A 21,019-nucleotide genomic window follows, 5' to 3' on the forward strand; every position below is an offset into this window, starting at 1 on the left:
GAGTAATTAATTTCAACAATAACCTTCATTTTAATTTGACTTTACAAATAACAAGAGGGCTTAATTGGAGTCTATTTCTTCCGAGCCAATGCCTATATAAAACAACTTACGGTAGTCTACCTCAGCCCGTTTATGTGGCTTAACAGCATCTTTCACAAGAAAAAAATATGGCCTAATAGAATATTTTTTTTACATTTATTAGGCCTACCTAAAATTGCAACGGGCCGAAATAGTTGCATCCTACATAAAACAATAATTTAAAGAAAAAAAGTGATGTCTGTATCGGGAGTCTCGGGATAACCTGCTCCTGTAACGACCAAAAATACTGTCAGCTTGAGACCTACATAGCCCTGGATAAGCACTCACAATAATGTTAGTATTGACTAAATACAGTCATATAGGCCACTGAGTTACTTACTTAATGGGAAAAGTTGCATTTCCACTCGGACATGATGTCGGATGAGATTAATGTGATTTTGATGTGCAGGCAGTCCTCCATTGAGAATTTAACCCTGTGGTACGCCCATAGAGACTGCCAGAGGTCTGGACAACATGCCCTCCGATTTGACACACTGAACTCTGTCTGCAAAGTAGTTGGCGAACCAGGCGAGGCAGTCATTAGAAAAACCGAGGCTGCCGATATAAGAATACGGTGATTGACAGAGTCGAAAGCCTTGGCGAGGTCGATGAAGACTGCTGCACAGTACTGTCTTTTATCGATGGCGGTTATGATATAATTTAGTACCTTGAGCGTGGCTGAGGTGCACCCGTGACCGGCTCGGAAGCCTGATTGCACAGCGGAGAAGGTACGGTGGGATTCGAAATGGTCAGTGATCTGTTTATTAACTTGGCTTTCAAAGACTTTAGATTGACAGGGCAGGATGGATATAGGTCTATAACAGTTTGGGTCTAGGGTGTCACCCCCTTTGAAGAGGGGGATGACCGCGGCAGCTTTCCAATCTTTAGGGATCTCGGACGATACGAAAGAGAGGTTGAACAGGCTGGTAATAGGGGTTGCAACAATGGCAGTGGATAGTTTTAGAAAGAGAGGGCCCAGCTGATTTGTACGGGTCCAGGTTTTGCAGCTCTTTCAGAACATCTGCTGTTTGGATTTGTGTGAAGGAGAAGCTGGGTAGGCTTGGGTGAGTAGCTGCGGGGGAGGCGGAGGTTTTAGCCGGTGTTGGAGTAGCCAGGAGGAAGGCATGGCCAGCCGTTGAGAAATGCTTATTGAAATGTTCAATTATCATGGATTTATCAGTGGTGACTGTGTTACCGAGCCTCAGTGCAGTTGGCAGCTGGGAGGAGGTGATCTTGTTCTCCATGGACTTTACAGTGTCCGAAAACGTTTTGGAGTTAGAGCTACAAGATGCTAATTTCTGCTTGAAAAAAAGAGCCTTTGCTTTCCTGACTGACTGCGTGTATTGGTTCCTGACTTCCCTGAACATTTGCATATCGTGGGGACTATTCGATGCTATTGCATCCTCCACAGGATGTTTTTGTGCTGGTCAAGGGCAGTCAGGTCTGGAGTGAACCAAGGGCTATATCAGTTCTTAGTTCTGCATTTTTTGAACGGGGTATGCTTATCTAAAATGGTGAGGAAATTACTTTTAAAGAATGACCAGGCATCCTCGACTGACGGGATGAGGTCAATATCCTTCCAGGATACCCGGGCCAGGTCGATTTAGAAAGGCCTGCTAGCAGAAGTGTTTAGGGAGTGTTTGACAGAGATGAGGGGTGGTCGTTTGACCGCGGACCCATAGCGGATACAGGCAATGAGGCAGTGATCGCTGACAGAACTTTGCAGGCGATCACTGCAGTAGATTGCAACTTCTCCCCCCTTGGCAGTTCTATCTTGATTGAAAATGTTGTAGTGGGTATGGAAATCTCAGAATTGTTGTTGGCCTTCTTAAACCAGGATTCAGACACAGCAAGGACATCAGGGTTGGCGGAGTGTGCTAAAGCAGTGAGTAAAACAAACTTAGGGAGGATGCTTCTGATGTTGACATGCATGAAACCAAGGTTTTTTTGATCACAGAAGTCAACAAATGAGGGTGCCTGGGGACACGCAGGGCCTGGGTTTACCTCCACATCACCCGAGGAACAGAGTAGGATGAGGGTACAGCTAAAGGCTAGCAAAACTGGTCGCCTAGAGCGTTGGGAACAAAGAATAAAAGGAGCAGATTTCTGCGCGTGGTAGAATAGATTGCAGACAGGGGAATGGTGGGGTGCGGGTACAGCGGAGGTAAGCCTAGGCAAGGAGTGATGATAAGAGAGGTTGCATCTCTGGATAAGCTGGTTATAATGGGTGAGGTCACCGCATGTGTGGGAGGTGAGACAAAGGAGGTATCAGATGTATAATGAGTGGAACTAACCTATAACTAACCTAAACAACAGTATACAAGGCATATTGACATATGAGAGAGACATAAAGTGAGGCATAAAGTAATCACATGTGTTGATTGGGAGAGCTAACTAAGACAACAACGGGTGAAACAACAACCGCTAATCAGCTAAAACAACAACAGGTAAAATGGCGATGACTAGGCAGAGAGGGTAGGTTAACTACAATCAGTGCCGGAGTTCTCGGCTGGGGCAGACAGATAAACAAACAGAAATGATAATAAATGTAAAAAAAATCAACAAAACAAAAATAAACAGAATGGAGTACCGTGATTAATGGACAGTCCAGCAGGCATCAGCTATGTAGCCAAGTGATCATAGGATCCAGGGGGCAGCAATAGATGGAACAGGGGAGCCGCGGAGTAGTCGCTAGCACGCGGGCGGCACAGTGTTTAAAGTTAGTAGCCCGGGGCTAGTAGACACGTCTGGGGGCGCCGTGTCGACTAAGGATCCAAGCCAGATGGCGAAGTGTGCTGAAGTGAAGTAGCCTTCCAGATGACAAGTCCAAATCGAACAACTCAAGCTTTCTAGTACATTTACATTTAAGTCATTTAGCAGACGCTCTTATCCAGAGCGACTTACAAATTGGTGCATTCACCTTATGACATCCAGTGGAACAGCCACTTTACAATAGTGCATCTACATATTTTAAGGGGGGGAGGGGGGGGTGGGTGAGAAGGATTACTTTATCCTATCCTAGGTATTCCTTAAAGAGGTGGAAATGCCTCAAGTTTTTCCACCATGTCCACCACTGTTTTCCCTCTTCCTTGTAACTGCATATTTAACCCGTTTAAGTGACAAGAATATGTCAGCCAAAAAAGGTGTGTGTAGCTTGCAGTTAATGCTTAAATTTTTCTGTGTCAGGCCTCTAAGGCGGGAATGCCACTTTGAAAGTTCCATGCTTAAATTCATAATGAAGTCTGAGATTGAGTTATTTGCAAACAGCAACATTTTCATTGCAAATAAGACACACTGGCTTTGCATTGGGAAGAATATTGGAAGATGAACACATCTATGAACACATATCTACATTATCTGTCCATTCTTTCACCTTTCTTTTGATACTTTTTGAGAGCGACATATTCTCTTGCTATTGTTTAAAAAAGTAGTGCAGCTCACAGTAGGCTATGTAGATCTGTTTTTCCCAACCAATCAATGCACAGAGAAATGGACAAAAATAATAATTGAATGGAGGCATTGGTGATTTTATGAGCGTAATCAGATCAAAATTATTTTATTGTCACTGAATTTATCATGTACCAATCAGATGTGTTAAAGGCCTATTGATTGTGCTAATATTATATGCTAATTGTGGAATGACCATTCGACTATTATCTCAAAACCTAGTTGCCGAGTCCTGTCCCTATGTGTTTTCATCAAATATATTCACTGAGCTTGTCTGATGCTTTAAGCACAGTTTGATTAAATAATTTAGACACACAAATGACTAGAGCGAGCCCAACCAGGAATTGATTTGATTGTGCCGGGCCTGGCTCAGACTTGCTGCGCTGTGTTAAAAAAAGAAAAGACAGCGAGTGACTGTGTGACTAGCACCCGTTTGTCTTTCTCTCTTCCCTGCTGTAGCGGCCACCACAGGACATCAACGTGTTTATCGCGCTGTCCGTGTTGCTAAAGCTGCAACATAATTACAGCCATTTCTGACTGAAAGGTTCTCTTACCGAGATTCCTAATTTGTTTAGAAAAAAACCTTTCCTATTCCCTAAACCCTTCCTCTCTTTTCTGACTGAGTACAGTGCATTCAGAAGGTATTCAGACCCCTTGACTTTTTCCACATTTTGTTACGTTACAGCCTTATTATAGAATTGATTAAATATATTTTCCCTAAAAACAGTCGCATTAATTCAATTTCCTAAATGGAACGGTTTATTTATTGTTTAAGCTAATTGTTCAAGGCTCCTTTAATTTATTTTAAAACTAAAATGCTTGATTCCATTTCAAATCATGAATGACTGGTATGCTGTGTGATGACATAAACTAACGCATTAATGATTTATTGATGCAGTAGCCTATATAAGTATTGAAATATAGGCCTAAGTAAATGATGGTGTTAATGCTAAATGGGATGCTCTCTTAGGCCTACAGCTCAATGGTGGTTATACAAGGCTGCTATACTAAGCCTTCTAATGATAATGACATTACTTATGATCATAATTGAGTGGCTGCTGCCAACACACTGACTCAACTCCAGCCACTTTAATATTGGGAATTGATGTAAAATATATCACTAGCCACTTTAAACAATGCTACTTAATATAATGTTTACATACCCTACATTATTCATCTCATATGTCTACGTATATACTGTACTCTATATCATCTACTGCATCTTTATGTAATACATGTATCACTAGCCACTTTAAACTATGCCACTTTGTTTACATATTCATCTCACATGTATACTGTACTCAATACTATCTACTGCATCTTGCCTATGCCGCTCTGTACCATCACTCATTCATATATCTTTATGTACATATTCTTTATCCCTTTACACTTGTGTGTATAAGGTAGTAGTTTTGGAATTGTTAGTTAGATTACTCGTTGGTTATTACTGCATTGTCGGAACTAGAAGCACAAGCATTTCGCTACACTCGCATTAACATCTGCGAACCATGTGTATGTGACCAATAAAATTTGACTTGATTTAATAGTTATAATGACAGGAAAAAGGAGTGTTATTATTGTTGTTTTACAAAAAAATTTTTTTGACAATTTGGAACAGAGTAAAACAGCACTAAATCAATTAAGAATAATACCAGAGAGGCTGTTCTAACGAAAAACAGTTTAAAGCCTTTATTACAGCAAAGCGAAGATTAAAAACAGCCGAATGTGAAATTGTTACTTGACATGTTGTTGCATGAGGCTTGGTGCACATGGAATCAGTAGGCTATTAAACAAACACTCAAACAGGCAACAGAAGCAGGGCCTGTCTTATTTCTGTAGATACAGTACCAGTCAAAAGTTTGGACACACCTACTCATTCAAGGGTTTGTCTTTTATTTTGACTATTTTCTCAATTGTAGAATAATAGTGAAGACATAAACTATGAAATAACACATATGGAATCATGTAGTAACCAAATCAAACCAATCAAAATATATTTTATATTTGAGATTCTTCAAAGTAGCCACCCTTTGCCTTGATGACAGCTTTGCAAACTCAACTCAAGCAGCTTCATGAGGTAGTCACCTGGAATGCATTTCAATTAACAGGTGTGCCTTGTTAAAAGTTTGTGTGGAATTTCTTTCCTTAATGTGTTTGAGCCAATCAGTTGTTGTGACAAGGTAGGGGTGGTATACAGAAGACAGCCTGGTCCTTCTGTAGCTCAGTTGGTAGAGCATGGCGCTTGTAACGCCAGGGTAGTGGGTTCGATCCCCGGGACCACCCATACGTAGAATGTATGCACACATGACTGTAAGTCGCTTTGGATAAAAGCGTCTGCTAAATTGCATATATTATTATATTATTATTATATTACAGCCCTATTTGGTAAAAGACCAAGTTCATATTATGGCAAGAACAACTCAAATAAGCAAAGAGAAACAACAGTCCATCATTACCTTAAGACGTGAAGGTCAGTCAATCTGGAAAATGTCAAGAACTTTTAAAGTTTCTTCAAGTGCAGTCGCAAAAACCATCAAGCGCTATGATGAAACTGGCCCCCATGAGGACCGCCATCGGAAAGGAAGACCCAGAGTTACCTCTGCCGCAAAGGATAAGTTCATTAGAGTTACCAGCCTCAAATTGCAGCCCAAATAAATGCTTCATAGAGTTCAAGTAAAAGAGACATCTCAACATCAACTGTTAAGAAGAGACTGCGTGAATAAGGCCTTCATGATCGAATTGCTTCATGGTTGAAAGAAACCACTACTAAGGACAAAATAAGAAGAAGATACTTGCTTGGGCCAAGAAACATGAGCAATGGACATTAGACTGGTGGAAATCTGTCCTTTGGTCTGATGAATACAAATTTGCGATTTTTGGTTCCAACCGCCGTGTCTGTGAGATGCCGAGTAGGTGAGCGGATGATCTCTGCATGTGTGGTTCCCACCGTGAAGCATGGAGGAGGAGGTGTGATGGTGTGGGGGTGCCTTGCTGGTGACACTGTCAGTGATTTATTTAGAATTCAAGGCACACTTAACCAGCATGGCTACCACAGCATTCTAGTTTGATATGCCATCCCATCTGGTTTGCACTTCGTCCCACTATCATTTGTTTTTCAACAGGACAATAACCCAAAACACACCTCCAGGCTGTGTAAGGGCTATATGACCAAGAAGGGGAGTGATGGAATGTTTCGATGTCTTCACTATTATTCTACAATATAGAAAATAGTACAAATTAAGAAAAGCCCTGGAATGAGTAGGTGTGTCCAGACTTTTGACTGGTACTGGATATATAATTTTTTGCTACTGCTCGACTAAAGACATTTCGGCCAACCAAAAGCCTATCGACCAAACAATCGACCAGTCGACTAAATGGGGTCACCCCTAAACTTGGTTAGGGGCTAGCAACAACCAATTGCAAAGGCTGACTGTAGTGTTACTGTTTCTGTCGCCAGGGGCAACAGGGATTGTGGATAGACTGCAGGAAGAAGTGCCAGAGACCATTGAGGCACTACAGAGAGCAGGGGTCAAAGTATGGGTCCTCACAGGGGACAAACAAGAGACTGCTATAAATATCGCCTGTGCCTGCAAACTGCTCAGGACCACAGACCAACTGCTGACTGCTAACTGTGATAGCAAGGTGAATGTTATCCTGTTATTCTAAATTATTTGTCCTTCAAAATGTGTTCCTGTCATCCTGCTATCAATCTTCCTCATCCTGTCTTGTGTCTCTTCAGGAGGCCTGCAAGGCCTTGTTGCTGGAGCTGCGGGCGGAGGTGGAGCGTGGCGAAGCAGCTGAGGGCACGTCAGGCTTCACCCTGGTGGTGGACGGACGCACGCTGGACTTCGCCTTGCAGGAGGACCTGAAAGGGGACTTCCTGGAGCTGAGCCGGCGCTGCAGGGCCGTGGTCTGCTGCCGCTCCACTCCACTTCAGAAGAGCCATGTGGTACAACTGGTACGGGACCAGCTCCGAGTCATGACCCTCGCCATAGGTCAGTGGAAGTTGGTAACACTTAAATAAATGATAAGTCCAGGATATAAACATTTACGCACATTTATAAGGCAGTAGGAATAGGCCTATCTTAGTGCTTCCAATCTAGATTTCTTAAGTCTGGGGTGTCCTTTTTGTCCAGGTGATGGAGCCAATGATGTCAGTATGATCCAGGTGGCAGATGTTGGCATTGGGATATCTGGCCAGGAGGGCATGCAGGCTGTGATGTCCAGTGACTTTGCCATCTCTAGGTTTAAACACCTCCGCAAGCTGCTGTTGGTCCATGGCCACTGGTGCTACACACGCCTGGCCAACATGATTCTCTACTTCTTCTACAAGAATGTGGTAAGAACATCTCTCACTCACCCTAGGCACACTACTTACCATCTCTGTCTTTATTTTCTCTTCCTCCCTCCCTTTGTCTCTCTTTCTTCCTGTGTGTGTAGATGTATGTGAATCTGCTGTTTTGGTACCAGTTCTTCTGTGGTTTCTCGGGGAGCGTCATGACCAACTCCTGGGTGCTCATTTTCTTCAACCTCCTCTTCACCTCCGCCCCTCCCCTTCTCTACGGGATCCTGGACAAAGACGTGTCTGCAGACACCCTCATTAAGTTACCGGAGCTCTACAAATCCGGACAGCATTCCAAGGTGTGTTAAGGCGGAATCTGGTTGTATTAGGACAATGATTTCCAAATCTGGTCCTTGGGTATATTTTTGTTGTAGCCCAGCACTAACATAAACACTCATTGATATGTTTTATTTATGTATCTGTCCAGGCCTACCTACCATCTACCTTCTGGCTGACGATGCTGGACGCTCTTTACCAAAGCCTTGTCTGTTTCTTCATTCCTTACTTTGTGAGTAGATTTCCACAAATAGTGTTATTGCCTTTTGATCTATTGTGTTTTGATACATATACCCTGAGAAGGGGTCAGTGATGTGGTGTTGTTCTCTCTAGTCTGGGAGTAGTTTAAGTTGAATAGGGCATCGTGTCATACCCTGCCTTTGAACGAATGACAGGAATTCCTTATTTTTGGTCAGTCATATGCAGGGTCAGATGCAGACATGCTCTCCTTTGGGTCTCCCATCAACGCCTCGGCCCTCCTCATCATCCTACTACACCAGGTCATCGAGAGCCGCACACTGGTGAGATTCACACCTTACCTGACACACCCATAGCTTGATAATGACAATGCATTTACAGTCTAATATGGATCCAATTATTTTGGGGGATGGGAATGCCACTTTGAAAGTACCATGCTTAAATTCATAATGAAGTCTGAGATTGAATTATTTGTAAACAGTGACATTTTCATTGCAAATAATACACACTGGCTTGGCATTGGGAAAATATTTTAAGATGAAAACATCTCTCTGTCCATTCTTCCCTGAAACTTCGATTTTCACCTTTCTTTTGATACTTTTTGAGAGCAACATTCTTTTGCTTTCAAGTTAATGGTTCTGAACATATGCTACATACAGTGCATTCAGAAAGAATAGAGACCTCTTGACTTTTACCACATTTTATTGTTACAGCCTTATTCTAAAAATATCTATTTTTAATTTCCCTCAATCTACACACAACACCCCATAATGACAAAGGGAAAGCAGGTTTTTAGAATGTTTTGCCCAAAAAAATTAAAATGACCTTATTTACATAAGTATTCAGACCCTTTGCTATAACACTCGAACTTGAGCTCAGGTGCATCTTGTTCCCATTGATCATCCTTGAGATGTTTCTACAACATGATTGGAGTCCACCTGTGGTGAATTCAATTGATTGGACACGATTTGGAAAGGCACACACCTGTCTATATAACATTTACATTTAAGTCATTTAGCAGACGCTCTTATCCAGAGCGACTTACAATATAAGGTCCCATAGCCGACAGTGCATGTCAGAGCAAAAACCAAGCCATGAGGTCTAAGGAATTGTCCGTAGAGCTCTGAGACAGGATTGTGTCGAGGCATAGATCTGGGGAAGGGTATTAAAACAGTTCTGCAGCATTGAAGGTCCCCAAGAACTCTGTGGCCTCTGTCATTCTTAAATAGAAGAAGTTTGGAACCACCAAGACTCTTCCTAGAGCTGGCTGCATTGCCAAACTGAGCGATATTTCGCAAAACAAAGCATCCTTCACTCTTGCTGTCAAACTTACCCTCGTAAAACTGACCATCCTACCGATCCTCGACTTCGGCGATGTCATTTACAAAATATCCTCCAACACTCTACTCAACAAATTGGATGCAGTCTATCACAGTGCCATCTGTTTTGTCACCAAAGCCCCATACACTACCCACCACTGCGACCTGTATGATCTCGTTGGCTGGCCCTCGCTTCATACTCATCGCAAAACCCACTGGCTACAGGTCATCTACAAGTCTCTGCTAGGTAAAGCCCCGCCTTATTTCAGCTTACTGGTCACCATAGCAGCACCCACCCGTAGCACGCGCTCCAGCAGGTATATCTCACTGGTCACCCCCAAAGCCAATTCTTCCTTTGGCCGCCTCTCCTTCCAGTTCTCTGCTGCCAATGACTGGAACGAACTGCAAAAATCTCTGAAGCTGGAGACTCTTACGTCCCTCACTAGCTTTAAGCACCAGCTATCAGAGCAGCTCACAGATCACTGCACCTGTACATAGCGCATCTGTAAATAGCCCATCCAATTTTCCTCATCCCCATACTGTTATTTATTTATTTATCTTGCTCCTTTGCACCCCAGTATCTCAACTTGCACATTCATCTTCTGCACATCCTACCATTCCCGTGTTTAATTGCTATATTGTAATTACTTTGCCATGGCCTATTTATTGCCTTACCTCTCTTATCCTACCTCATTTGCACATGCTGTATACCGATTTTTCAACTGTATTATTGATTGTATGTTTGTGTATTCCATGTGTAACTCTGTGTTGTTGTATGTGTCGAACTGCTTTGCTTAATTTTGGCCAGGTCGCAGTTACAAATGAGAACTTGTTCTCAACTAGTCTACCTGGTTAAATAAAAGTGAAATACATAAAACAAAATTGTAAAAATTGGGGGAGAAGGGCCTTGGTCAGGGAGGTGACCAAGAATCTGAAGGTCACTCTGACAGAGCTTTAGAGTTCCTCTGTGGAGATGGTAGAACCTTCCAGACGGACTACGATCTCTGCAGCACTCCACCAATCAGGCCTTTATGGTAGAGTGGCCAGACGGAAGCCACTCTTCAGAAAAAGGCACATGACAGCCTGCTTGGAGTCTCAGACCGTGAGAAACAAGATTCTCTGGTCTGATGAAACCAAGGTTGAACTCTTTGGCCTGAATGCCAAGAGTCACATCTGGAGGAAACCTGGTACCATCCCTACCGGGAAGCATGGTGGTGGAAGCATAATGTGGGGATGTTTTTCAGCGACAGGGACTTGGCGCCTAGTCAGGATCGAGTGAAAGATGAACGAAGGAACGTACAGAGAGATCCTTGATAAATCTATTCCAGAGCGCTCAGGAGAGCGCTCATCTTCTAACAGGACAATGACCTTAAACACACAGCCAAGACAATGCAGGAGTGGCTTCGGGACAAGTCTCTGAATGTCCTTGAGTGGCCCAGCCAGAGCCCGGACTTGAACCCAATCGAACATCTCTGGAGAGACTTGAAAATATCTGTGCAGCGACGCTCCCCATCCATCCTGACAGAGCTTGAGAGGATCTGCAGAGAAGAATGGGAGAAACTCCCCGAATACAGGTGTGCCAAGCTTGTAGCGTCATACCCAAGAAGACTTGAGGCTGTAATTGTTTGTTTTTATACATTTGCAAACATTTCCTAAAACCTGTTTTCACTTTGTCATTATGGGGTAATATGTGTAGATTGATGAGGGGAAAAAAAATATTTAATCATTTTTAGAATAAGGCTGTAACGTAACGTGGACAAATTCATGGGTTCTGAATACATTTTCCAAATGCACTGTATTTAGCACTTTTGACTAGGTCTCAGTGCATTCACATTTTGAGGGGGGCAACTCATGGGTTCAAGTTGTGAATTAGTGCACCTGGGATCATGTCTGAATATTCCTGTTCCATGTTATGTACTCTATTTATATTCCTATGTTGATCTGTGCTATGTTCCTGTGTTACAGACATGGCTACATGTGTTAGTGCTGGTGGGTAGTGCTCTCTTCTACTTCTCTTTCACCCTGGTCTTCAGTGTGGTATGTGTGACGTGTAGCCCCCCCACCAATCCCCTTGGTGTGGACAAGCTACAGATGTCCCAACCACTCTTCTATGGAGTATGTGCCCTCACCACTGTGCTGGCACTGCTACCAAGGTATACACACCAACAGTAGTGCCAATCCTTTTCAGACAGAATCACTGCTCGATTTGAGACCCATGTCATAAAAAACATGTTTTTTTGTCAATCATTTTTTTAACCTTTTCTACCTTCCCTCACTGTCACTCTTTCAGATTCCTGTTCCATGCATTGCGCAACAGCATCTTCCCCTCTGACACACTGAAAGCTGCTCTGATGGACCAGCTCAACCCAGACAACTACTGTAGGAGGATGCAGAACTGGAACCAGACCCAGGCCCAGAGTAAAGCCAGGGGTCTCATCATCAACGTGGAAGACTTGGACATCAAGATCCCTGACTTTATACTCCCTAAAGAGCTGAAGGAATGAGGAGCTGCCACTGGCTCTGTGCTCTCCTGACCTCAGAGGCTACAGGGGGTGGCTACAATAGAAAGAAAAGAATAGTCCCCATTCAAGTCATTGAAGGCATAATTGGTAGCCATTGTGAGTGTACTCTTAGGAGCAAAGAAGGAAGTAAAAGCTGGAAGTTTACCCATCAATTTGTGCTGTGATTTGTTGAATTAACTCAACTGACATTACAAAAAATACATTCCATTGCATGAGCCACATCAGTTAGCATCATTTACCAGTCAAATTGCAAGGGTTAGAGGTTCCAAGCCTGTGCTATTCATTATTTACATGGTGGCTACAGGGTTCAACCCTAACACCCTTCAAAGTTAGCTGGCTTGCTGCCTTGCATGCGTTGCTCACTGGTGTTGGTTAAGATCCCCATGCTGTCTATCCAGGGCAAAGAGATGGATGCTTCTCACATGTGCCTAGAGCTGCATTAACATGGAGTCATGGTCCCTTGAGAAAAGATTGGTGATGTGGACACATATTCATAAATGTGTGTCTGCTGTGTGGTAGGACTTTGACACAATCCAGTGTCCATGGTGAAGAGGCCCCTTCATAGTGCACCTTACCCGAACACCGCTAGGTGTGGTCCACTCTGGCCCTCTTCAATGTGCACTGAGCATGTAGAGAACAGAAGGCTATTCATTATCATTATTAGTTATCAAAGCGCTGCTTTGTTGAGAAGGGTGGAATTATATGCAGGAGTGTGTAATGTTGCAAGGGTTGTTTTTACAATCATTGAGCTGCGTACACTTATTTTTAAAGTTAGCATCAAGCTATGACTCCTTTTGTGTTACGCCAACATCGAAGAGTTGTGCCTGTCTTAAACAAACACTCCAAAATAACATTGTAAATGATGCATATGAACCTTGGACACAGAGGTCCCATTGAAGGGCTAGACCAAATCAAAATGCTATAAAGTGGCCTTTTCCTCCTGAATCACACTTGAATTCATTTTGACTGGAGTTGAAATGGACCTGACCTTTCTCACCACTGTTTTCCTCTGACCTTTAGTTGAGTAAAGCAGTCCACTAAAACATGGGATATATTTATTTAACATGTATTTCCTTGTTGAGATACAATCTCTTTTTGAGAAAGTCCTGACCAAAGTGGCAGCACATGTTTAGTTACAAGACAAGAACCAAAATGCTATGTACAGTTACACACTGACAAAATGAAAATGAAATGTGGGAATTGACTGAGGGCCTGGGGCTTCTAAAGCAAGACAACCAAAAGTGCAACTTAGTAGGCCTAAGTGCAGGAGGAGGATTCAGGTATGGCCCTCTATGTGAAGTAGGCAATGGTGTAAAGTACTTCAGTAAAAAATACTTTAAAGTACTACTTCAGTTGTTTTTTGGGGATATCTTTACTATTTATATTTTTGACAACTTTTACTTTACTACATTCCTAAAGAAAACAATTTACTTTTTACTCCATACCTTTTCCCTGACACCCAAAAGAATCATTACATTTTGAATGCTTAGCAGAACATGAAAATTGTCCAATTCACACACTTATCAAGAGAGCATCCCTGGTCATCTCTACTGCCTCTGATCTGGCAGACTCACTAAACACAAATGCTTTGTTTGTGAATTATGTGTTTGAGTGTGCCCCTGGCTATCTGTAAATTAGAAAACACATTGTGGTTTGCTTAATATAAGGAATTAGAAATGATTTATAATATAAGTATATTTTAGCAATTACATTTACTTTTAATACTTAAGTATATTTAAAAGCAAATACTTTTAGACTTTTACTCAAGTAGCATTTTACTGGGTGAATTTCACTTTTACTTGAGTCATTTTCTATCAAGGTATCATTATTAAGTGTGACAATTGGGTACTTTTTCCACCACTGGAAATAGGCTTTACAAATGTTCTCTTGAGTTTGCCTGGATAAGGCATTGGGATTCATATCTACTTCTGAGAAGTGACGTTTTTCTCTACCACATGCAATTCTGACCTGGTTTGATCTTTTTTAGACATCATCCTCAGTATTTTATGTGGTAACATTAGACTGATGTAATTTTTAAAAAATTGATTTTTAGAGTACAATCCTGCATATCAAATCCTGTACAACATGGCAAAGGCAGCTGATTTGAATATAGTCCAATTGGAAAAGTTTCAGAGCAATGATTAGAAGTCATGTTTTTATATCAACTTAATTCCAAATGTGTGTACTGTATCAGATATTGGTGTGTTCTGTATCATGTTAATTATTTGAGTTTAGTGTTAATAAACGTCTGATGTTAATTTGTGTACGATAATTAGGGTTATTATTATACAAACTACTTCATTAGCCTAATATTCTAAACAAGGGTAAATGGGGCCTGAGTCAACCCTGCTAGCTCCCTCTCCTCCTCTATCTCCCTCCATCTTTCTTTTAAAATGTGGATAAAGAACAGTTTAATCCTCCAAGCTGTGGACCCGTTGAGATCACAGTAGGCAGATGACTATGGCACAGACATTAATACAGTTTTACATTTTTGTTGTGGAGTGTCTGCTTAGAACTTCCTCATCATTTCCGTTTGGTCAGCGTGTGTGTACGATTTCAGTTGGTGCTTTTAGAATGTTGAGCCGACGCTGTAGCCTGACAGGTGGAGAATCGCACAGGTGATTAATTGCCATCGTTTTCACAATGAGCTACTACAGTGACACGCCAAGTGTCGACAATAAGGTGGAGACATTCTTGTCCCTATTCGTACATTTTATCTTATAGCCTACCTGATCAAATGACATTCAAGTTCTCTTCCTGTGCAGTGAGTTTTAGGAATGTTATCTGAAAGGCTTCAAGACAAGGGAATCCCTTCACTAGGCATCATAGTATTATTAGCCTATTTATATTTAATTGTTAAAATATATTAATTGTTTAAATATTGCATTTAAAAAAGGGACAATCTGGGATTGGTACATCCATTCTCTGACTTTTTAAATTAATTATATATAGCAGTGGAAACCACGTAGTTGATACCATTCCACTTTTTCCACTCCAGCCACTAACATGAGCCCATCCTCCCCAATTAAGGTGCCACCTACCTCCCGTGATATATAGCCATTGAATCTTGAAGAATAGAACAGAAATGCCTCATGAGCATAGTTCAACTGTCTACCCTACCCATAGCTCTCAAACACTTGGCGGAATTCTGCCTTATCCCTACAGTTTTCAGTGGTTAGCTTCGCCCATGACTGGCTCATGTGAACTATAATCCTGCTGTTTAATGTTTAAAAACGTCAATAATCATTGTTTGTGAAACGGCTTTCGAAACATACGGCCCTAATCTTTAATCAGCTAGAAAGGAGGGTACTTGAGAGAGGTCATGAGCAGATGAACTCCCACATTTTTTAGCATGTTTTTAAAAATAGATAGAGTTATACAAACTTAGATTTTTTGGAAGGAAACCAACAACCTGATTTTGGTTGGAATTCCCAAACTATACATCAAATGCCTTGGCAAACAAGCAGAGGCCTGAAAACCACATCCAACCTGGAGCTGAGTAATGCTTAGTCTGAACCATAAGAAACATAAATTACAATTATATATTTTACTTAATAAGGACTGAATATTCCGGCTACCAAGCTTTGCTAGGGCAAAGAGATACAACTTCAATTCGCCCTCATGTGTGAAGCGAGAGGTGTTGAAGCCATTGAGCTCAACAAATGGCAGGCTACCCCACCCAGATCCAGAGGCCTTGAAGCCCCCTCCTGCTGTTCAAAGACCACCCACTGGCATTTTCTACAAGATATCTGCCTCCAGAAATAAAAGCTTCTCCCAAGTGGGTGACACCTACTCCTGTTACCTGCTGCACTGCTGTTTGGATTCCACCTGGTGATCTGTTCACTGTCTGCCCTGGCCTGTCTCCCCCTGTCTGGTACAGGTACCCCACCACACTCCCCTCCCCCCTCCCAAGCTTTTGCTCACTTCCAGCACACATGCACTGTTGGGTCTAGTGACTCTGAATTTACAATGGCTAGCCCCAAGTCTGTATATATTTTATTTTTTTCTTGTGCATTTTGCTATTTGCCTCATAAATCCTACATGCTTTGTTGACTACAAACTTTCTTTACCCAACCATGGGACAGATTATGTTTGTTCCCACACTCGGGACTGATTCTCTGTTGGTTTCACAGACTTTTGGCCTCCCATCCCATTCTAAACACCTCTCACTGGCTTTGAATTCATGTTACCGGAGGCAAGAGGCTAGACCCCGGCGCCGACAGAGATGGCTGCCTCGCTTCGCGTGCTCAGCAAACTATGCAGTATTTTGTTTTGTTTATGTGTTATCTCTTACATTGTTACCCCAGGAAATCTTAAGTTTGATTACATACAGCCGAGCAAAACTATTGGATATAAGAGCAACGTCAACTTACCAACACTACGACCAGGAATACGACTTTCCCGAAGCAGATCCTCTGTTTGGTCCACCACCCAGGACAATGGATCGGATCCCAGCCGGCGACCCAAAACAACGGCGCCGCAGGAGGGGCAGAAGAAGCGGTCTTCTGGTCAGGCTCCATAGACGGGCACATCGCATCTGCTCCCAAGTTTACTACTCGCCAACGTCCAGTCTCTTGACAAAGTAGACGAAATCAGAGAAAGGGTTACCTTCCAGAGAGACATCAGAGATTGTCCTTTGTTTCACTGAAACGTGGCTCACTCAAGACACTCTATCGGAGTCAGTACCACCACCTGGTTTCTTCACACATCGCGCCGACAGAAACAAACATCTCTCTGGTAAGAGGAAGGGCGGGGGGTATGCCTTATGATTAACGAGACGTGGTGTGATCATAACATACAGGAACTCAAGTCCTTTTGCTCACCTGACCAAGAATTCCTTCCAATCAAATGTCGACCGCATTATCTACCAAGAGAATTCTCTTCGATTATAATCACAGTCATATATATCCCCCCCAAGCAGACACATCGATGGCCCTGAATGAACTTCATTGGACTCTATGTAAACTGGAAACCACATATCCTGAGGCTGCATTCATTGTAGCTGGGGATTTTAACAATGCTAAACTGAAAACAAGACTCCCAAAATTTTATCAGCATATCGAATGCGCTACCCGGGCGGAAAAAAATCCTGGACCATTGTTACTCTAACTTCCGCGACTCATACAAAGCCCTGCCCCCGCCCTTCTTTCGAAAAATCTGACCACGACTCCATTTTGTTGATCCGAGCCTATAGACAGAAACTAAAACAGGAAATGCCCGTGCTCATGTCTGTTCTGCGCTGGTCCGACCAATCTGATTCCACGCTTCAAGATTGTTTCAATCACGTGGACTGGGATATGTTCCGCATAGCGTCGGACAATAACATTGATGAATACGCTGATTCGGTGAGCGAGTTTATTAGCAAGTGCATCGGTGATGTTGTACCCACAGCAACTATTAAAACCTTCCCCAACCAGAAACCGTGGATTGATGGCAGTATTCGTGCAAAACTGAAAGCGCAAACCACTGCTTTTAATCAGGGCAAGGCAACCGGAAACATGACCGAAAACAATCAGTGTAGCTATTCCCTCCGCAAGGCAATCAAACAAGCTAAGCGTCAGTATAGAGACAAAGTAGAGTTGCAAATCAATGGCTCAGACACGAGAGGTATGTGGCAGGGTCTACAGTCAAACACGGACTACAAAAACAAAACCAGCCCCGTCATGGACCACGATGTCCTGCTCCCAGACAAACTAAACAACTTCTTTGCTCGCTTTGAGGACAAAACAGTGCCAACGACACGGCCCGCTACCAAACCCTGCGGGCTCTCCTTCACAGCAGCCAACGTAAGTAAAGCATTTAAACGTGTTAACCCTCGCAAGGCTGCCGGCCCAGACGGCATCCCTAGCCGTGTCCTCAGAGCATGCGCAGACCAGCTGGCTGGTGTGTTTACGGACATATTCAATCTATCCTTATCCCAGTCTGCTGTTCCCACATGCTTCAAATGGGCCACCATTGTTCCAGTTCCCAAGAAAGCTAAGGAAACTGAGCCCTGTAGCACTCACCTCCGTCATCATGAAGTGCTTTGAGAGACTAGTCAAATATCATATCACCTCCACCCTACCTGACACCCTAGTCCCACTCCAATTTGCTTATCGCCCCAATAGGTCCACAGACGATGCAATCGCATTCACACTGCACACTACCCTAACCCATCTGGACAAGAGGAATACCTATGTAAGAATGCTGTTCATCGACTACGGCTCAGCATTTAACACCATAGTACCCTCCAAACTCGTCATTAAGCTCGACACCCTGGGTCTCGACCCCGCCCTGTGCAACTGGGTCCTGGGCTTCCTGACGGGCCGCCCCCAGGTGGTGAGGGTAGGAAACAACATCTCCACCCCGCTGATCCTCAACACTGGGGCCCCACAAGGGTGCATTCTTAGCCCTCTCCTGTACTCCTGTTCACCCATGACTGCGTGGCCATGCACGCCTCCAACTCAATCAAGTTTGCAGACAACACTACAGTGGTAGGCTTGATTACCAACAACAAAGAGACGGCCTACAGGGAGGAGGTGAGGGCCCTCGGAGTGTGGTGTCAGGAAAATAACCTCACACTCAACAAAACAAAGGAGATGATCGTGGACTTCAGGAATCAGCAGAGGGAGCACCCCCCCCCCCCCCCCCCATCCACATCGACGGGACAGTAGTGGAGAAGGTGGAAAGTTTTTAAGTTCCTCGGCATACACATCACGGACAAACTGAAATGGTCCACCCACACACACAGCGTGGTGAAGGAGCAACAGCGCTTCTTCAACCTCAGGAGGCTGAAGAAATTCGACTTGTCACCAAAATCACTCAAACTTTTAGATGCACAATTGAGAGCATCCTGTCTTCTGTCTGTTTTCAGTAAAAAAGCACTAACATGGAGATATGGCTGTGTGGGAACACTAACCGTATAAAGGTGTGTATTAATTTAACCTTTTGTTTTTTGAAAATGATCTCTTTGTGCTTTTTGTGACTCCTCTCTTTGGCTGGGAAAATGGCTGTTTTTAATTGTAGTTTGGTGGTGACCTAACAATCGTTTATGGTGCTTTCGCCATAAAGCCTATTTGAAATCGGACACTGTGGTGGGATTAACAACAAGACTACCTTTAAACTGTATAGCATACATGTATGTTTGAGGAATTTTAATTATGAGATTTGTTTTTAATTAGGTTCCCTACACTTTCACTGGCTGTTGTCATATCATCCCGTTAACAGGATTGCAGCCCAAAGAGGTTAACAAAACTCCCCCGTCCATCAGAAACCTTCATTCATAGACGCTAAAGGTAGTTAGCTAGCCCCATCCCTCCGGTGTTTACCAAAAAAAAAAGTTGTGGAGTGGCTTATTTATTGTTGTTTGAATCCCAGATTGCCCCTTTGAATAAAGGTAAAAAATAAATATTCAATTTCTCACTAAATTCAATTTTGTTGTACCTATTATGGTAGAGGCGTTGTTTATTAGTGTGAAATTAGTAACCCACTGGGCACACACTGGTTGAATCAATGTTGTTGCAATTTGTCAGCAACGTGGAATCAATGTGGAAAATACATGAGATTTGAAAAAAGTAATCAACCAGCGTTGTGAACATTGAAATTAGGATAAAACTTCAAATTAAATTGATTGACTTAAGCTGACTGAGCAGGTTGTTACATCAAGCTAATTTCAACAGTCATCAGAACCATGTATACATTGAAATCAGATATACTATCTGCTTGGATAGTATATACTTGGATAGTATATACTGTATATACTGAATAAAAATATAAATGCAACAATTTCAATGATTTTACTGAGTAAATGATCATAAGGAAATCCATGGATTTCACGACTAGGTAGATAATCGTCATTTTCCAACACTTTGAAACACCACCCACTTGGGAGCCATGCCCTGCCAATCAGAATACGGTTTTCCCCACAAAAGGGTTTTCATTTCAGAAATAAATACTCCGCAATTTCATCAGTCTGGTCTGACGATTCCGCATGTGAAGAAGCTAGACGTCGTCTGCGGTTGTGAGGGCGGTTGAACATACTGCAAAATTCTCTAAAACAAAGTTAGTGGTGTATGATAGAAAAATTAACATTCAATTCTCTGGCGACAGCTCTGGTGGACATTCCTGCAGTCAGCATGCCAATTGCACGCTCCCTCAACTTGAGATATCTATGGCATTGTGTTGTGTGACAAAACTGCACATTTTAGAGTGGTCTTTTCTTGTCCCCAGCACAAGGTGCACCTGATCATGCTGTTTTATCATGCTGCTTCTTGATATGACACACGTGGGAGGTGGATGGATTATCTTGGCAAAGGAGAAATGCTCACTAACAGGGATGTAAACAAATTTGTGCCAAAAATTGAGAGAAATAAGCTTTTTGTGCGTATGGAACATTTCTAGGATCCTTTATTTCAGCTCATGAAACATGGGACCAAACACTTTACATGTTGTGTTTGGAAAAACACAACATGCATTCAAAGACTTACAGTTCATATAAGGAAATGTCAATTGCAATAAATAAATTAGGCCCTAATCTATGGATTTCACATGACTGGGAACACAGATATGCATCTGTTGGTCACATATCTTTAAAAAAAAGATAGGGGTGTGGATCAGAAAACCAGTCAGTATCTAGTGTGACAACCATTTGCCTCATATAGCGTGATACATCTCCTTCGCATAGAGTTGATCAGGCTGTTGTTTGTGGCCTGTAGAATGTTGTTCCACTCCTCTTCAATGGTTGTGAGAAGTTGCGGGAACAGGAACACAATGTCATACACCTCAATCCAGAGCATCCCAAACATGCTCAATGGGTGGTGCTTTGTCTTGTGAGTATGCAGCCCATGGAAGAATTGGAA

General features: G+C 42.7%; 1 protein-coding gene across 5 annotated transcripts in view; it reads left to right on the forward strand.

The window, feature by feature from the left end:
- The window catches only part of LOC124046568 (phospholipid-transporting ATPase VD-like), a 44,552-nt gene extending 30,938 nt beyond the window's left edge, over positions 1-13,614 (forward strand). For all 5 annotated transcript variants that reach the window (XM_046367086.1, XM_046367087.1, XM_046367088.1 and 2 more), the window contains 8 exons: positions 6,983-7,167; positions 7,265-7,520; positions 7,662-7,864; positions 7,966-8,166; positions 8,295-8,375; positions 8,560-8,664; positions 11,626-11,813; positions 11,951-13,614. In XM_046367086.1, the coding sequence (XP_046223042.1) occupies positions 6,983-7,167; positions 7,265-7,520; positions 7,662-7,864; positions 7,966-8,166; positions 8,295-8,375; positions 8,560-8,664; positions 11,626-11,813; positions 11,951-12,164 (1,433 nt within the window). In that variant the 3' untranslated portion in view covers positions 12,165-13,614. The remainder of the gene's footprint in view (positions 1-6,982; positions 7,168-7,264; positions 7,521-7,661; positions 7,865-7,965; positions 8,167-8,294; positions 8,376-8,559; positions 8,665-11,625; positions 11,814-11,950) is intronic.
- The last annotated feature ends 7,405 nt before the right edge of the window (positions 13,615-21,019 follow it).

The sequence above is a fragment of the Oncorhynchus gorbuscha genome, linkage group LG10 (genome assembly GCF_021184085.1).
Source record: "Oncorhynchus gorbuscha isolate QuinsamMale2020 ecotype Even-year linkage group LG10, OgorEven_v1.0, whole genome shotgun sequence".
Lineage (NCBI taxonomy): Eukaryota > Metazoa > Chordata > Actinopteri > Salmoniformes > Salmonidae > Oncorhynchus > Oncorhynchus gorbuscha.